Source organism: Corvus brachyrhynchos, unplaced genomic scaffold (assembly GCF_000691975.1).
Source record: "Corvus brachyrhynchos isolate BGI_N302 unplaced genomic scaffold, ASM69197v1 scaffold255, whole genome shotgun sequence".
In the NCBI taxonomy this organism is placed as follows: domain Eukaryota; kingdom Metazoa; phylum Chordata; class Aves; order Passeriformes; family Corvidae; genus Corvus; species Corvus brachyrhynchos.
The window spans coordinates 4,938,626-4,954,012 of NW_008238358.1; the positions used below are offsets into that span (position 1 = coordinate 4,938,626).

At 37.7% G+C, this 15,387-nt stretch overlaps 1 protein-coding gene across 3 annotated transcripts in view; it reads left to right on the plus strand.

The window, feature by feature from the left end:
* Window positions 1-15,057, plus strand: part of LNPK (lunapark, ER junction formation factor) — a 47,024-nt gene extending 31,967 nt beyond the window's left edge. For 2 of the 3 annotated variants that reach the window (XM_017735762.1, XM_008634739.2), the window contains exon 12: window positions 7,658-9,053. In XM_017735762.1, the coding sequence (XP_017591251.1) occupies window positions 7,658-7,851 (194 nt within the window). In that variant the 3' untranslated portion in view covers window positions 7,852-9,053. Of the gene's footprint in view, window positions 1-7,657; window positions 9,054-14,317 lie in introns of those variants that run through there. The other variant, XR_001862412.1, reaches the window with a different exon arrangement.
* Window positions 15,058-15,387: the final 330 nt, after the last annotated feature.

Genomic DNA, 15,387 nt, shown 5'->3' on the forward strand with positions numbered 1-15,387 from the left:
CAATTTTTTTCACTCTAATGTTACTCACAAACAGATAGAAAATAGCACTGTAAATTACAGAAATAGTTAAGGAGGGAGTATGTCCCAAAGTAGTTAACTTTCACTGTGTTTGGCAGGTCGTTTGGTTGAGGTGTGTTGGAATTTCTGCCTTTGTTCCTTTTGCTCTTTTCCTCAGGGCAGGAAAATCTAGTAAAACTGCCGTGTTTAATTTCAGGTAGTTCAAAGACAAATTGTCATTTTAATTTAACATAGTTCCTTTTGAGACATTTTATAGTCTGCAGATACAGTAGACATCTGGTGTACAGCCAACAGGAAGATGCAGTGTTTTAAAAGACTCCAGAAATCATGATTTCAAACCAGAGGATCTCCAGTTAGATGTGCTGTTGAGTGCTTGATGGGACTTCACATTATTTTAAGCAGGGGTCCTGAGGGAAAACTATCAGATAGTGTGCAGCGCTGAGGTTCAGGCTACTGAACCACACAGCAACTGTGGGAAACTCTCACAGGGTAATAGAGTGCTTCTGCTTGATTATTTTTAACAGGGAGTACAAAATAACATTGGGCTTTACTTTCTGGCATGAGAAAGCTGCAAAAGAACAGTAGGGGAGTCATACCTAATGGTGGATGTCCTTGGGCATGGCCTCATGAGGGTGCATTGTAGTGAAAACCTGGTTGGTTTCTTTTCCTGTGCCATACTGCACTCTTACCTCAGTCCAAGTGCTGTTACTGACATGAAAGTAAGACTGAAATCGAATGGATGAAATGAAGAGAATGAAAATATCTCATTTTGTCTTAAATCATAGAATCATGATTAAGCGAGGGGAGGGTAGGTTAGTAGCTTCTTGGCTACTTTTGAATTTAGAAGATTCTTACAGAAAAAGACATACTTTGTTACTGGGATCTTTAAAAGTGTGCTTGTTTTCCTTTTTCTGACTCAAATAGAGATCCTTAAAAAAGGCTGCTCAACTCTTGTGTGCCTCAAGGGCTTCTGAGTATTATCCATTATTGCAGGTTTTTAGAGAGTTAAGGAGAGGTGCTTGCTAATTCATCTGGTATTATCGTTGAAAGAAATTATTATCAAACTGTGCCTATAATAGGTCTGAGATGCTGAGTCAGTCTATAGATGTTGTAAAAAATGTAAAATCTGGAGAATTAGTGTGAGATTGCTGTTTAAGCACTTCAGATGTAGGAATGAAAACTGCGAGAACTTGCTTTTTTTTGGAAGCAGAATTTTATCAAGCATTTCAGCAGAAAAAATAGGATGGATTTATTGCGGTAAATTTGATTTTACCAATTTACCTTTAATAATGAAAATTACTTGTTTTATTCTGATGTTGTCTTGTATTAATGTGCTGTTTTACTTAAAAACAGCAGGAAAAGAAACGACTGTGAGCTTCATTGCAGAGTTCTCTTTTCCTGATAAGAAGTATATGGTGAAATTTTGCAGCAGAGGCATAAGAAATAAGTAAGGGATATACAGACTTTTGGTTTTCTGGGTTAAGTAGCTGATCTTTTCTGAATATTTATTCTCCAAGATGATACAAACCATTCTATTTTGGTAATTGCTAAGCAGCCAGACATAGAGTATGTCTTAGTATTTTACATAACTGTTATCTGAGAAATGTCTTGTTGATGTAGAGGAGGCCAGTGCCTGCTGTGACTTGCCACAAAGGAATCTCTTCTGAATGAGAAAATATTTTCCGTACGTCACTTTTTCCATCAGAACTGTAATATGAAACATAACTGCTTACATGCTATTGGGTTTTATTAGCAAATGAACATATCCCTTGATTGTAAGTTTAAGGTACAAAGCTATCATTGAGGTAGAGCTCTGGGGAAGGCTTTTGTTCACCTCAGTAAAATAGCTGCTGTCATAGCCAGAATAGAGAATATTTTCACTTACTGATGTAGACAAACATTAACGTCAGGAAACCAACTTCACCACAATGTTGACAACGCAGGGGAGTACAACTCTTGTCTGTAATTCATTTAAACCATAGCTAACAGCAGTATGATGTGATACAGAAATGCTATAAATATTTTTTACCAGTCAGCTACTTTGACTAATGAGTAGAGCATGAAGCTAAGTCTTTTTTTCAGTTGTGTGCTCATGTAGTGACAAGCATGCTACATGCAACTCCTGTAGATAAGAGATCTGAAGAATGCTTATGGGGCATGCTGTTGGCACTGAACTTTGGAATTTTTTTTTAAACCTCTGGAAATACGGAGTCATCAGCTGTCAATCTGGTGCAGATTACTGGCACAAACATCATGCTTCCTTATTCAGCAGATTAACGTAGGAAATTTTGGTACCAGAGTGAAGAATGAAATACCTTTCCATATATGGCTCAATTTTGACACCCCCTTCTCCCCCATCCCCCCCCCAGTCAAAGGCTAGTTGGTTTTCGCATGTACTTTTCTTAAATGTACTGAGGTTTGGATCGTATTGACAGAGCCAACGGGGAACCACTTTTAGCATCTTGATTAATTTTGCCTTACCTTTATTTAGTACTGTTATGCTGTATTCTTGATTCAGGTTTAGCATTTTGCAGTATTTTGAAACAAAATTGAAAAAAAAAATTTGCTCTGTCAGTGTTCTGTGTTGAATATCCGGTGCTGATATTCAGAGGTTTTCATTAGATGTCTTTGAACTTCAGACTTCACCACAGTGGTCAGCACTTCATGGACTGCTTTATGTCATATCTGTAGATTTGCATGCAATTCCTTGACCATCTTGCTCAAATATTTTTATGATGATTTAATACTCTGTCACTTGTAAGGATTCTTGGAATACAGCAGCTGCTAGTATGTTTGAAAGGGTTTCCATTATAAAGGCAAGTGCAGAAACTTGGCTCGTTGTTCAACTGAAGGGTTCACAGTAATGCTCTACCAGAAATAATGCCATTTCAAGTGTTTGCTCACTGTGAGTTCTACAAGTGGAGCTTGGCTTTGGGCAAGTGTTACAGATGAAACAAACTTTTTCTGGGAATAAAACTGATGGAAGACAAAGGACTAATAAGGCTTGAACTCAATGATTTCTCAAGCAGACACAGATCAACTCACCTTGAGTTTAATGACTTGTAAACAAGTTTTTTTGATTTAAAAGTCTATTATGTTTCTAGTGAACCACAGTTCAGTTTTGCTGAGTAGCGTAAGTTGCCTTTTTGGTAGGACATAAAGGGTAGAGGGAATGCTGTGCTATTATCTGAATTGTTTCAAAGGTTTCACAAATAGCTTTCTCTGATATCAAAGCCAATAACAGATTACTGTGGGACACACATCCTTTAAAGATACTTCAGACATGTGGCACTATGTGGAAATCTGTCTTAAAGGGGAGCTCTAGTAGCAAAGAAAACTTGTCCCAAAGCTGCTTGAAAGCACAAGCAGCTATATTTTAGAGCAATTTCAACATTTTTATGAATTCCCACTTAACAGAGATTTTCTACTTAATTTAATAGTGATGCAGTATTGTGATTTCACTGGTTACACAGTGAGATGCTCTCTACAACAAGAGGAAGGGTGGCTGACTACTTAGAATGTGAAGTCCATAGGCTTTCTAAGTACTAAGCATTAAGCAGGAGTGTTGGGGGGGAAAACTGCTGTAGCCAGGAGCAGGTTTTTTAAGGTTGCATTGCTGCAGCTCTTAAATATGCAGCAAGCATAGGGCTGTGTTTGTTGTTAAGATCATGTGAGTGAAGCTACATTCTTTGATAAAATCATGGATTAAGTATTACTCTTCAAGGACACTTACATTTTCTTTTGTCATCCTTTTAAGTTTATAGTCAGAGCTTTCACTTGTTGGCTACTGCTCTCACAATGACTTTAATCGTGTAGTATTTAAATCAGGTTGACTTTGGGCAAGCTTTCCATTAATTGCTGTGTTTAAAATGGAATCTCTATGTATTTTTAATGAAGACTGATCATGTTTATGGTTGGAGTTAGCATCACTTACTCTGAATGCCCTGACTACTCATTTAAAGGACCTACTCTTTAGTTTCTTGTAACTTTCTCAGACTTAATTATAAGACCAAATTTTTCCATGTAAATTTGTATTACTGTATATTCTGGAGAGTTTCAAGAAGTTTAATCAAGAACAGAGTGAAGGGAAAATTAATAAAAAACCTGTCAATTTTTGCTTAAATAAGCAGTGTCTCCATACCTTTTAGTGAAATATAAAAATGAAAGCACCATCCTCTTCCTTTAAATATAGTTAGAATATGCATTTCATCAGGTTTTCTCCTTTCCATTAGAAGCTGGTGGCTGTGGTTGTCCCTAGGTCTTACATCAAAAATGTTGTAGATGCTTGGCATCCTTTTGATCAGACTGAGCAAACAGTCTCTTTACCTTTGTCAGAGTAAGAACAAGTCACTGCTGCAGAGTGCTAAGCATTAGTCAGTTGAAGACTGCAGGACTGAAACTCTGTAAATAGGTAATGGTTGGGCTATGCTACAAATGAGTTGAGAGGGCATGGAGCTGCCTCTTCCTTGCATCCCATACTTTCTTTGACTCTAGCCTGAAGAGTAGCAATAAAGGAATGTAACTCAAGTGTGGACGGTTGGAGCAGGAAAATGCACAAACTTATTCATAGAATTTGAGGCTGAAGAAAAAATGCAGAGATGAGACAGAAAACTGACAGTTGGGAGATAAAGATTGAGCACAGACAGAGATGGGATCAAGATGGAAATTGAAGAGCAGGAAGAGAGAGTGGGATGGGCTGGAAAGTAACTGGGGACATTATTTTGCTTGGGCAGAAGTAGGGTTGAAAAATTTTGGAACAAGAAGCCAGGGCAGGTGTTGAGCAGCTTGTGGTTGAGAGAGCAGGGAAGGAACCAGGAGGTGAGTCAGCTGCAAACTTGCTAAAATGAAAGATCGAGTCTGAGAAAAGAATGGAGAAGCTGGGCTGCTCTGAGCAGTCTGAAATGAAGCCTGGAACTAGCTAGGTGGAGCTTTGTGTGGGAAGAGGGGTCTTAAGTTCTTGGTGACAGATGGCATTTGTACAAGGTCTGCTTGACATGGGTGTGCCAGCAGCTCCTCCACTCAGTCATGGGCCAAGAAGCCAGAGCAGTGCTTCTAAAGCTTTTGTCTCTGCTTGAATTCTGTATCAGCCTGAAGCAGTCTGATTACTTTCAGACACCCAACACATTTAGATGAACACGAACACGTGGCACTTGACTGACACTGTTTTCCTCAGACGTTGGTATTGGGACCAGCACTGCATGATATCTTTGTCAGGGCATGGACAGTGGGATTGAGCACACCTTCAGCAGATTTGCTGATGGCACTGAGCTGTGTGGTGCAGGGAAGGGATTCCATCCAGAGGGACCTTGAGAGTCTTGAGAGGTGGGACTGTGAACCTTATGAAGTTCATTAAGGCCAAGTCCGAGGTCCTGTGTCTGGATCAGGGCAATCCCAAGCACAAATACAGGCTGAGCAGAGAAGGAATTGAGAGCAGCCATGAGGAGAAGGATGTGGGGATGTTGGTTGGCAGGAATCTCAACATGACCTGGCAATGTGTGATTGTAACCCAGAAAGCCAGCCATGTCCTGGATTGCATCAAAAGCATTGTGGCCAGCAGGGTGAGGGAGATGATTCTCTCCCTCTGCTCTGCTCTTGTGAGACCCCACCTGGAGAGCTGTGTCCAGCTTTGGGGGACTGACCTGGTTTCAGCTGTGATAGAGTTGATTTTTTTCTTAGTAGCTGGTACAGTACTTGGTTTTGAATTTAGTACAAGAATAACACTGATAACACATGGATGTTTTGGTTATTGCTAAGTAGTGCTTATTTTAAGTCAACGACTTCTTGGTATTTCATGCTTTACCAGCATGAGGTGCCCAAGGAGCTTTGGGGGGCATAGCCAGGACGGGTTATTCCAGAGTTATTCCATACCACAGAATGTCATGGACAGTGTGTAAACTGGGGGACTTGGATGTGAGGGGCTGAACACTGCTGGGGCATGGGCTGGGCCTCAGTCAGCAGGCAGGGAGCCATTGTATTTGGCATCACATGTGTTTAATTTTTTTTCCTTTCTCTTCCCCCTGCCCCCCTGCTTAGATACAGTTATTTTTGTTGTAGTTGTTACTATCTTAATTTGTTGAATTATTAAACTGTTCTAATTTTAACCCTGGGGTTTAACTTTTTTTGTGATTCTCCTCCCCATCCCACCAGGGTAGCAGGAGGGTGGGTGGGGAGTAGGCAGGTGTCTGGGCTGCAACCCAGTTGCAGGCTGGGTTAAACAACAGGCCCCTGGCATAAGAAAGACATTCTCCTTTTGGAGCAAATTTGGAGGAGGGCCACAAGCCTGGTCAGAGGGCTGGAGCACCTGTCCTGTGATGACAGGCTGAGAGGGTTGGAGCTGTGCAGCCTGGAGAAGAGAAGGCTTTGGGGAGACCATAGAGCAGCCTCCCAGGATCTAAAGGGGTCTCAAGAAAGCTGGAGAGGGACTTTATACAAGGGCATATAGTGATAGGATGAGGCAGAATGGATATGAGCTGAAAGGGTAGGTTTAGGTTAGATATTGGGAAGAAATTTTTCACTGTGGAGAGGGATGAGACACTGTAACAGACTGCCAACAGAAGCTGTGGGTGCCCCATCCCTGGAAGTTTTCAAGGTGCAGTTGGATGGGGCTTTGAGCAACTTGGTCTAGGGGAAGGTTGGAACTAGACTGATCTTTAAGGTTGCTTCTAACCCAAACCATTCTATGATTCTATGCAGTTAGAAACATTTGATAAGGCTAACATTTTTGAGCTGTAACTTTGCATCAGTTTTGCAAACTTTTTGCATTCACAGTATGCATTAGTACTGTATAGTATTGACTAATACTAGTCAATAAATCAACTGCCATCAGCAATGCCATTCTACAGTACCTTTGTGTCATTTAGTGCAACCACATTCAGTTTTTCCGTGCTTTTGCTTACTTCAAAATATGACTTTTCATATGCTACTGAAGTCCTGTTGTGAAGCTGGAATTTACTTTAGAGGCAGTACTTAAAATAAATGTTTTTGATCTTAAAAATAAATGTGTTATCGAAGAAAGTCCCATCCCAGATGAAGAATAAGTATATTCCTGTTCAACCTTCCTGCACTACTCCATGGAAGACAGAATATGTAGTAATTGTCATTGGCTGGTTTGATATGTTTGTTAGGGTTGGTTTTATGGGTTTTTTGGTTGGGATTTTTTGGGTTTTTTGGTGTTTTAATTTTTTTCTGGGTATCAGACTCCTTATGTTTAAAATAGTTTCCATCAAGTAGAATGTTTTAATTTGTGTACAGATTGAACCCTTATTAAAAAAATAAAACAGTTGATGAAACTGACATTACCAAGCACAAAGAAACTGAATTAACATGTGTCTAACATCTCACATTAGTGAACAAGCTTAGAAAGCTTCTGTTGAGGGTGAATGTATGCAAATAATAAAGTATTTTTCTAGTGGGAGCTAAGCTCTTTTCCATAGTATTTTCTTTTTTTCCTTAAATTTTAATTGTTTTACCTGTGACTGTCTTAGAAAAATCAAAGTTTTTACGAGTTGAGAACATCGTGCAGTTACTAGTCAAAACCTGTATGTGATTGCAGAATGTTTCATTTGCTTTTTAAGAATATTAGTTGCCTCTTAATTTCTAGAAATGTAATTTTGCTATTTTGTAATTTTTCTTTTCACAGAATCTGAAGATGATGTGGCCCAGATCGTTGAGACAAATGACACAGATGATAAAGCACCAAGTTCTGAGCATCTAAATGATAAGCTAGCTGAAGAAGTAGAAAAAGAAGCAGAAAACGTTTCAGCAACTGAAGAGACTATTTCAGAGTCTGCTTCAGCTGAACAAAGTGAAGAATCTTTAATAAAAGCAGAATAAAGTACTTCAAGTGCCTTCTGTAGCTAGTTTTTAGCTTTGTTCATGCCTGTTGTTACTATTCAGGTGAGCTTTTTTTTTAATGGTACAACTTAATAATCTTGCTTGGGCTTAAACTGCCTCAACTGCCACAGTGTGTCAAAGCTATGTGTAAAAGTGGGTATTGTAAACTAAGCATGTCTCTTTAAGTTAACACATAGACCATGTAGTTGGTTGAAGCCTAACAGTTGTAGCCCTTGTTTAGTTTGCGTCTTGAAAAACATCGAAGTACAAGCTTTGCTAAGGGTGACTTACAGTTTGACATCTCTTTAACTGTCACACATAGAGCAATTACTGATGGCATCTGACCTAGTAAGTTTGGTCTAGTAACTTAAGATACTTTTTAATGCTGCCTTGTTAAAATGGATTGAGTACATGTTTAATACACAGATGTTTACAAGCTAAAGGGTCATCCGACATTTGACTTAAGCATATGGAAGTGTCATTGCAGTGGTGTTAATATTATTCATTGTCTAACTTTTTGACAGAATTCAGTTAAATGGCACTTGGATAAATGGCATCTCCTTTGGTGTTTGTGTTGCAGATGAACCAGAGGCACCTTCATGCAAAACTATTTTGTGTTTACATAAAATATAGAAAGTCTCTGCACTCGATTGTACTTGAATACAAAGCACTATTTATACCTGTACAATAATTACAAGATATAAGTGAATTTTGTGCCTTTGTGTATTTTGTTAAAGGAAAATAAAGACATCTAGCAGCATTACTTGCTTTGTGATTCCTAAAACTGAAGAGAATTCGTTCTGCTGTGTGCAGCTATTCTGCCATTACTTTGTGCAAGTTCAGAAGGAGTGTGCCACCTTAAAAGGAGCATGTCTGTATGTAGCTAAGGTGGCTCTGATAGAATAGAAATAGATCCCTGATGGAAAGGGAAAGCGCATGTGCATTTGTCAAAAGGCTTCTCTAACTGTACCTAAAACTTGTTACTATTTAATGTTACAATTGCAATGAATATTTGCTGCTGGAGTACTGAAAATGGTTTTTTTTTGTTTTTTTTTTATTGCATTGCTTTTTAAGATAAGGACATTTGTTACACATTTCCTGTTAAATGTAACAGCTGGGATCCTGGATTAGAAGTTTTCTGTCTGTGAGGTACCTAAGTCAAACAGATATTTTTTTTAGAAATAAAAACTGACCATATGTAACTTGGTTGATTTAGTAATACTTCTGATAAAAGTATTATTTTGTGCAGTGTTGTGTATCTTACTACAGAAAGAGGGGAAATTTCAAAACCAGTTTTAATCTGTTGTCTTGGTTCCAAATGGAAATGGTTTTTACACTGTGAAGACAACAAACGCCATAAATCTTACTATCTTAAGAGTCTTCTACAAGAAAAGCATGTTTCTAAATGTGACCTTAATATCCATGTCTTTATGCAAGACATAATTGTTACATGAACAACAATGCTTAATTTTGTTTTTCAAATACATGCCTAATTTTCTGATTCTTTGGGGATAGTTTAGAAGCTCAGCCTTGCATCAGTCAGAATCAAGTTTGGTCTGTATTTAGATTACAGAGGAATTTTTTTTCTGCTTCCCTATGTAAATTGCAATTAATATTTTAATTACTGAATTTTAATTATTCTTAATAGACAGAATGTAGGCATATGATTAAGGGAGTACTTATAGGTGCTTGTCCATACTTACATAAACAATTAGCAAATAAGCATTTTGTGTGTGACTGTCTTAGTTGGGAATACAAAGAAAACAGTCTCTTTTCCAAACATGTTGGACAGTATGAGAAAAGTAACAGGGTACAAAGTGATAGGGGAATTAATCTTTTAATACTTCTAGAGAATATATTTTAGATTACAGAATTTATTTAAAATGGAAATAATTTTGCCTGAAAGGTGGCGAAGCTTATTTATTGTTTTGTAAGTTGGTAATCTCTACACTGCACTTTGTACCTCACTGATTTATCTGTTTAAAGGCTTATTTCTTTGGAGAGAAAAAAATCACAGACCATGTGAGTAAATCAGTACAGTTAACTGTTGGATGTGCTTACATTATAAGCTCTAAAAACAAGTAAAATTTGATATCCTAATCCATCAAAGGGGATATGAAGGCATGAATTACTGTCAGTTCAGAACTTAAGGTTACTCTAGGCACAGATATTACTTCCTTTTAAAAATGTACATTTGAAGTGTCTGGTCTTTTGTAGAGGAATTTTAGGTCCCTTCCATGACAAACAGTGGCTGAGCTGTTATGCATGTAATATCTATAGAATTGACTGAGAAAACTGTTGATATTGGATCTATATATTAACAATGTTTTAATTAGCCTGAGACATGTATATTTTCACATGTCCTGCATTTGCCAAAGAAACTGATGCTTCTTAGGATTTTGGGAATATGAACTTTTTTTTTGAAAAAGGAGACTCAGTATTTTGAGTGGGGTGGGGTGTTATTTCTCCCAAGATTCTTAAATGAGACATGAGCAACTTCCCACAGAAGGGATTGGCACTTTTTGTTTAATATATCACTGAAGGATCAAGTAGAGACAGTCAACTGATGTGAAAACAAATACTTTTTAGAATGTGAAAACCTGCTTTGTGACCTAAAAATGCCTAAAACTTTTGAGCACAGGAAGATGAAGTCTGTTTTAAGTGCATGATAGAATTTTCTGAAAGACTTTCATACTTTAAAAAGGTGTCTGAGCAGTCATTTCCATTAACTGCTTCAGAAGGCTTGAAGATTATGTTAAGGATGCCCTAGAATTTTGGTAGAGAAAGATCTATTTTTAACTTTCTAGGTTTTCAGGGTGTTAAAGTAGCTCTAGTAAATGCGGGCACAGGGTTAATCTGTGGGTGAATTCAGGCTCATGATGATACATATGACTGTTGTAGACTGAGCTTTTCTCAATTTACAGTAAGCATTTGCATGTTACTCCTGCCAAGTGTGGGTGCCCCAGTCCTGATACGAATATGAGAAGAGGATTCTGCTTCTGCAGCAATTGCTTCTTGGCTTCTGTGTACTCTAAGTGTGGCAATAGTAAAAGGTACCTGTCCAACAGGAGTTGAATCGAAATCCAAAAATACCTGTAAATGAACTGCTGTAGCCACACTTAGTCATGTCTTTGTAACTCCAGAAAAACCTTGGAAGTAGGAGTATGTAGGCAAAAAAAGTACAGTAATTGTCAGTCATGTTTAATCCAGTTGCAGTTTCACTCTTAAGGATGGAAGAAAGTAGAGGGAAAAAAATAAATACTGTGGTTCCATGTTTTGTTGTCTTCTGACTTCTTGGCATGTACTTGAATCTCAATTTTTTCAAAAGTACTGAGACTTCTCACAGGACCAGACTTCTAAGATGTCATAGGAGCCCCATTTCTTTCTGTGGCTGGGATGAAAAGCAAAATTAAGTTGGGTAGTGAAGTAATACTTAGCAAGCTTGTTGGTGCAGTGTTTTTATTGACTGTGGAATATTGTGAATAACTGCAGAGATCTCCTTGCATTTAAATATAGTTTATAAATTAGGGAGGAGCTATCTCGGCTGCTTAAAAACTCTGGCACAAAAGACAAATGAGTATTCTAGTTCAAAATAAATTGAAATGGGGCAGTCAAATTTAAATTTTACTTAGAAGTGAGCAGAACAGGGTTAAAAAAGGCAATAGTATTTTAAATTCTAGTACTTCTTCTAAAGGAGAACACAATTGATTGCCCTTCGACATTCTGACATAATTAAAACTTTTAGTGGAATCTAAATGACGATTTCTCAAAACATCTGTTTAGCCTCCATGCAGGAAAAAGAAGCTCCCAAGGAATGGCAAATGTAGAAGCTGATGGTTTAGGAATGGTTAGAGATTATCAAAAGCAAGTAACTAGAGTTGGGTATGGTTGCCTTGAAGTCAAGAAGATTGAACCCCAAGGCAGTGGAAGACTTAAAAGAATGACAGAGTCATTCATGAGGGAAACATATAGGGGGGAGGGAAGATATAATGTTTTTTTTATTTTAGAACAAAGTCTTAATCAAGAAATAAAAAATACGTGCTTGAAGAGATTTTTTTCAGAAAACATAGTAGGGTTTGGCTGTTACCACATGGCAGTACATAACTCAGGTTAATATCATGTTCTTATGTCAGAAATAATAGGGATGCAATTGACAAGGAATCATATTGGAGAGGTTTGTTTGCTTTTTAGAATTAATTCCAGAATAAGCGTATGACAATCACTTGGTAGAAAGAAGCTGTCTCGCTATTATGAGAGATTTATAACCTTTTTAACCTTCAAAGGCTAGGAGAAACATTTCTGTTGGTACATGGTTCTGAACTTAGCAACGTTTGTGCACTTGTGGATTTGTGGTGCTTGGAGGAGTGAGTAGGCTAGAGGAAACTTCCATTATTCAATAGCTAAGTCTGCTATTAAAAATTTTAAAAGTCTTAATCTCTATAAAGTCTGAACACATTCAGTACAAGAGTAGTGGATGTAAAGAAAGTTTAGAGTAAGCTGCTTCTCCTTATTTATTCTGCTTCTGGAATGAGGTTTTGTTAGGTCTTCTACAATGAGGAAGGCTGTTCAGGGAGTAAGGAATGTCCTGTATGGGAATGTTGCACTAGAACAGTAACCTTGAAGATCCATTTTGTGTCTTTGGCAAATAATCATTTGACCAGTTCACTGAGTGTCTCATGCAAAATCTTTAGGCCTTCATTTCCTTCCATGTCTTACAGACTGTTTTTTGTTTTGGTTTGTTGTTTTTTTTCCCCTAATCTCTCTAAGAGGTTCTTTCCTGTCCAATCACATGGTTAAAAGTTAATGCCTCAGATGTCAGCATCTCATGTTTCAGTTCCCTTCTAGAATTGGTAAATGCAACCCTGTCCAGATTTCTGGTGTAGTAAGGCTCTGAAGGAGACTGTACAGAAAACATGTATGCCTAATACAGGCTAATTTAAAAAAAGGCTGCAGTACATCAAGTGCATAAACATTGGTGGAGAGTAAGTTTTTTAGGAATTAAAACTGGAAGTTTGAAAATTCCTAATAATTTGGACAAATAGCCTTGCAGAAGGCATTAGATTTAAAATGACATTGGAGAATGAGAGGGCAATAAAAGATTGCTCCATGACCAGTGGATTGTGTTTGATTGATGACATGTGCTTTCTTATTATTAAGAGTGTATTTAATGGCAATATGTGGATGGCAGAGATTTTTGGCGGTTGTCAGAAAGTTTTGATTCACTGATAGGAAAACGTGCGTGAAATGCTTACTGGTCTTTGGCAGTGCTCCTCTCTTCCATGGTGTGGCCTTTAGGTGGAATTTATATATCTCAGGTTTGTGGAGGGTGATGAAGGCAAGGAATTACAGCTGATTGGGTTGACTGGCATAGAGTGGTTGGCTCCAGGCCCTGGTGTGTGGTAATGCACCAAAGTGTCTGTCAAACTGTAAACTTCCATCAGAAACGTGTCCTAGTTGAGTTTGTCTGATAGTCTGAACTTCAGTGTACTTCATGCTTTGGATTCTGGGTGTTTGGAGGAAAAGGATGGCATCCTGAGTAGGTGGGAATTTCTTAGCACTAGGTTTTTACTAGAGGTTTGTTTACACAACAAATAGAATAAGCTCTAATAGTGTTTAGCAATAGGAGCTGCTACCCTCAAGCATTAAAAAAAAAAAAGAAATTGAGTTGTCCCTTAAGATCACGATTCTCAAGGAATTTGACTTCACCATTGCTTTTGATTTGTGGAACTTTCTGGGGTCTTGTCAGGTCACATTCAATCTTTTCTCTGAAAGAATAACGATTCTGTGATTCTATGAAGAATAAGACCGAGAGAGGTATATGATAGGCAGGATAGTGAGAAGGGCTTTAAAATGAAATGTATTGATTATACAATAATTTGTTCCCAAACCATAGGGTTTTGAGATTAAAGCAAACACTTCAAAGATTCTCGATAGATTATTTAACTTTGGAACAGTGAAAAATCTAAAGCACTGTATCATAATATAACTTTCAAGGTTGCATAAAATCAATTTGATCCTGACTTAAATTTTTGGTTAGAAGGGGGTGTCCTGACCAAGTCTCATAATACTGGTTATTTTTCATAGTAGTCACCGTGGGAATAAACCTATTTCAAGACTGCCACTGTATATGCCTCACATTGTACTGCTAGTATTTTCAGTGAACAATTACTAATGTTTTTCAGGAGGGCTTCATAAGCCTCTGCCACTGTGAAATCATGTATTCTCCTTTTGTTGTGTGACAAAAATAATTTGCAAAAGGGAGATTGCAACTGCCAGGGAGGAATACATGCAGCAAAATCCTGAGATAATCAGATATAGGAGAAAACAAGGGGTGCAGATACTGGAGAGCTGACAATTTTGGGTATTCAATTTGTAAATTCAAAGTCATCTCTAAATTTGTAACTTATGTTGAAATAATAATTCTTTCTCTCTTTCTTTCTCCATTTTCCTGCCTCAATGAAAATAGAGAAGCTGAATTTGTAGAAAACTCAAGCAACAAAGACCTTCCAGCTCTTCTCAAGTGGTCTGCCCTCTAATTCCTTGCATCACTTCAAGGACTTCTGCTCAGTTGACGAAACTTAGTTTTGACTTGTTCAGCACTCAAAAACATTTTACAAAACCACCAGGAAAATTCATTTTAAGCAAACTGTTTTGAATGATGTTTTAAAGGAAATGTGAAAGTTGTTATTTCTTTAGGAATGTTTGTACTTGTATTTTTTGTATGTTGAGCTTTTATTTAAACAGGAGATCCTGTATATTTATAGATGCTATTGTTGTAATAGCCTTGTTGCATTAGTAAAGGGTATGTGTGTTTTTGTACTATAAATAGTATCTTTAATCAGAAGTATCATTTTAATCCTAGCTGTGGCCTTCACTAATACATCACCTGCAGTTCAAATTCCATTAAAATCAATGGCAAAAACATTCATTAGTGTGAGTTCTTAGGCTCTAGTAGACTTCATGAAATGTCTGTCTTAGCTTTTCTGCTTGTAACTGAGAAAACATTTGAGCTTGTGCTCTCCCCTTTTGAAATTTACTATTTTACCAAATGAAGCAGATTTTAAAGCATATGAAATTAAATTGCATAGCTTATTTGAATATATGCTGTCTTTGCTGTGTATGTAACTTCTCAAGAAAAAAATTGATTATGAAAAAGCTATTTATTTACCTGAGCTTAATTTATGATTTAAAGTGATAATTCTGTTTAACAGTTCTGTCTGTGCTGGCTGTACTCAATCAACTTGAATTTCGTAGTTATTTGGCTTTTTTTAAGGACTGCATGTTACAAAAAAAGAATGAGGGTGCCCCTGCCTCTTTAGTGCAGTCCCTGCCCCCCAGTTGGACTGGCATATGTAGGAGAAGAAAGTTGTTCAAGGCTGAGTAGTTTCTGATAAGACCCATTTATCTGTGCTACAACCAATTGGGAGAACTCCTGGCTCATGGCATGAGCAGCCAGCTCTCCACCCTCAGAGGTCAGGCTGGCACAGGACTGCAAAATGTTGTGTGCGCTGAAGTAGAGGCAAGGAAAACCTGCCT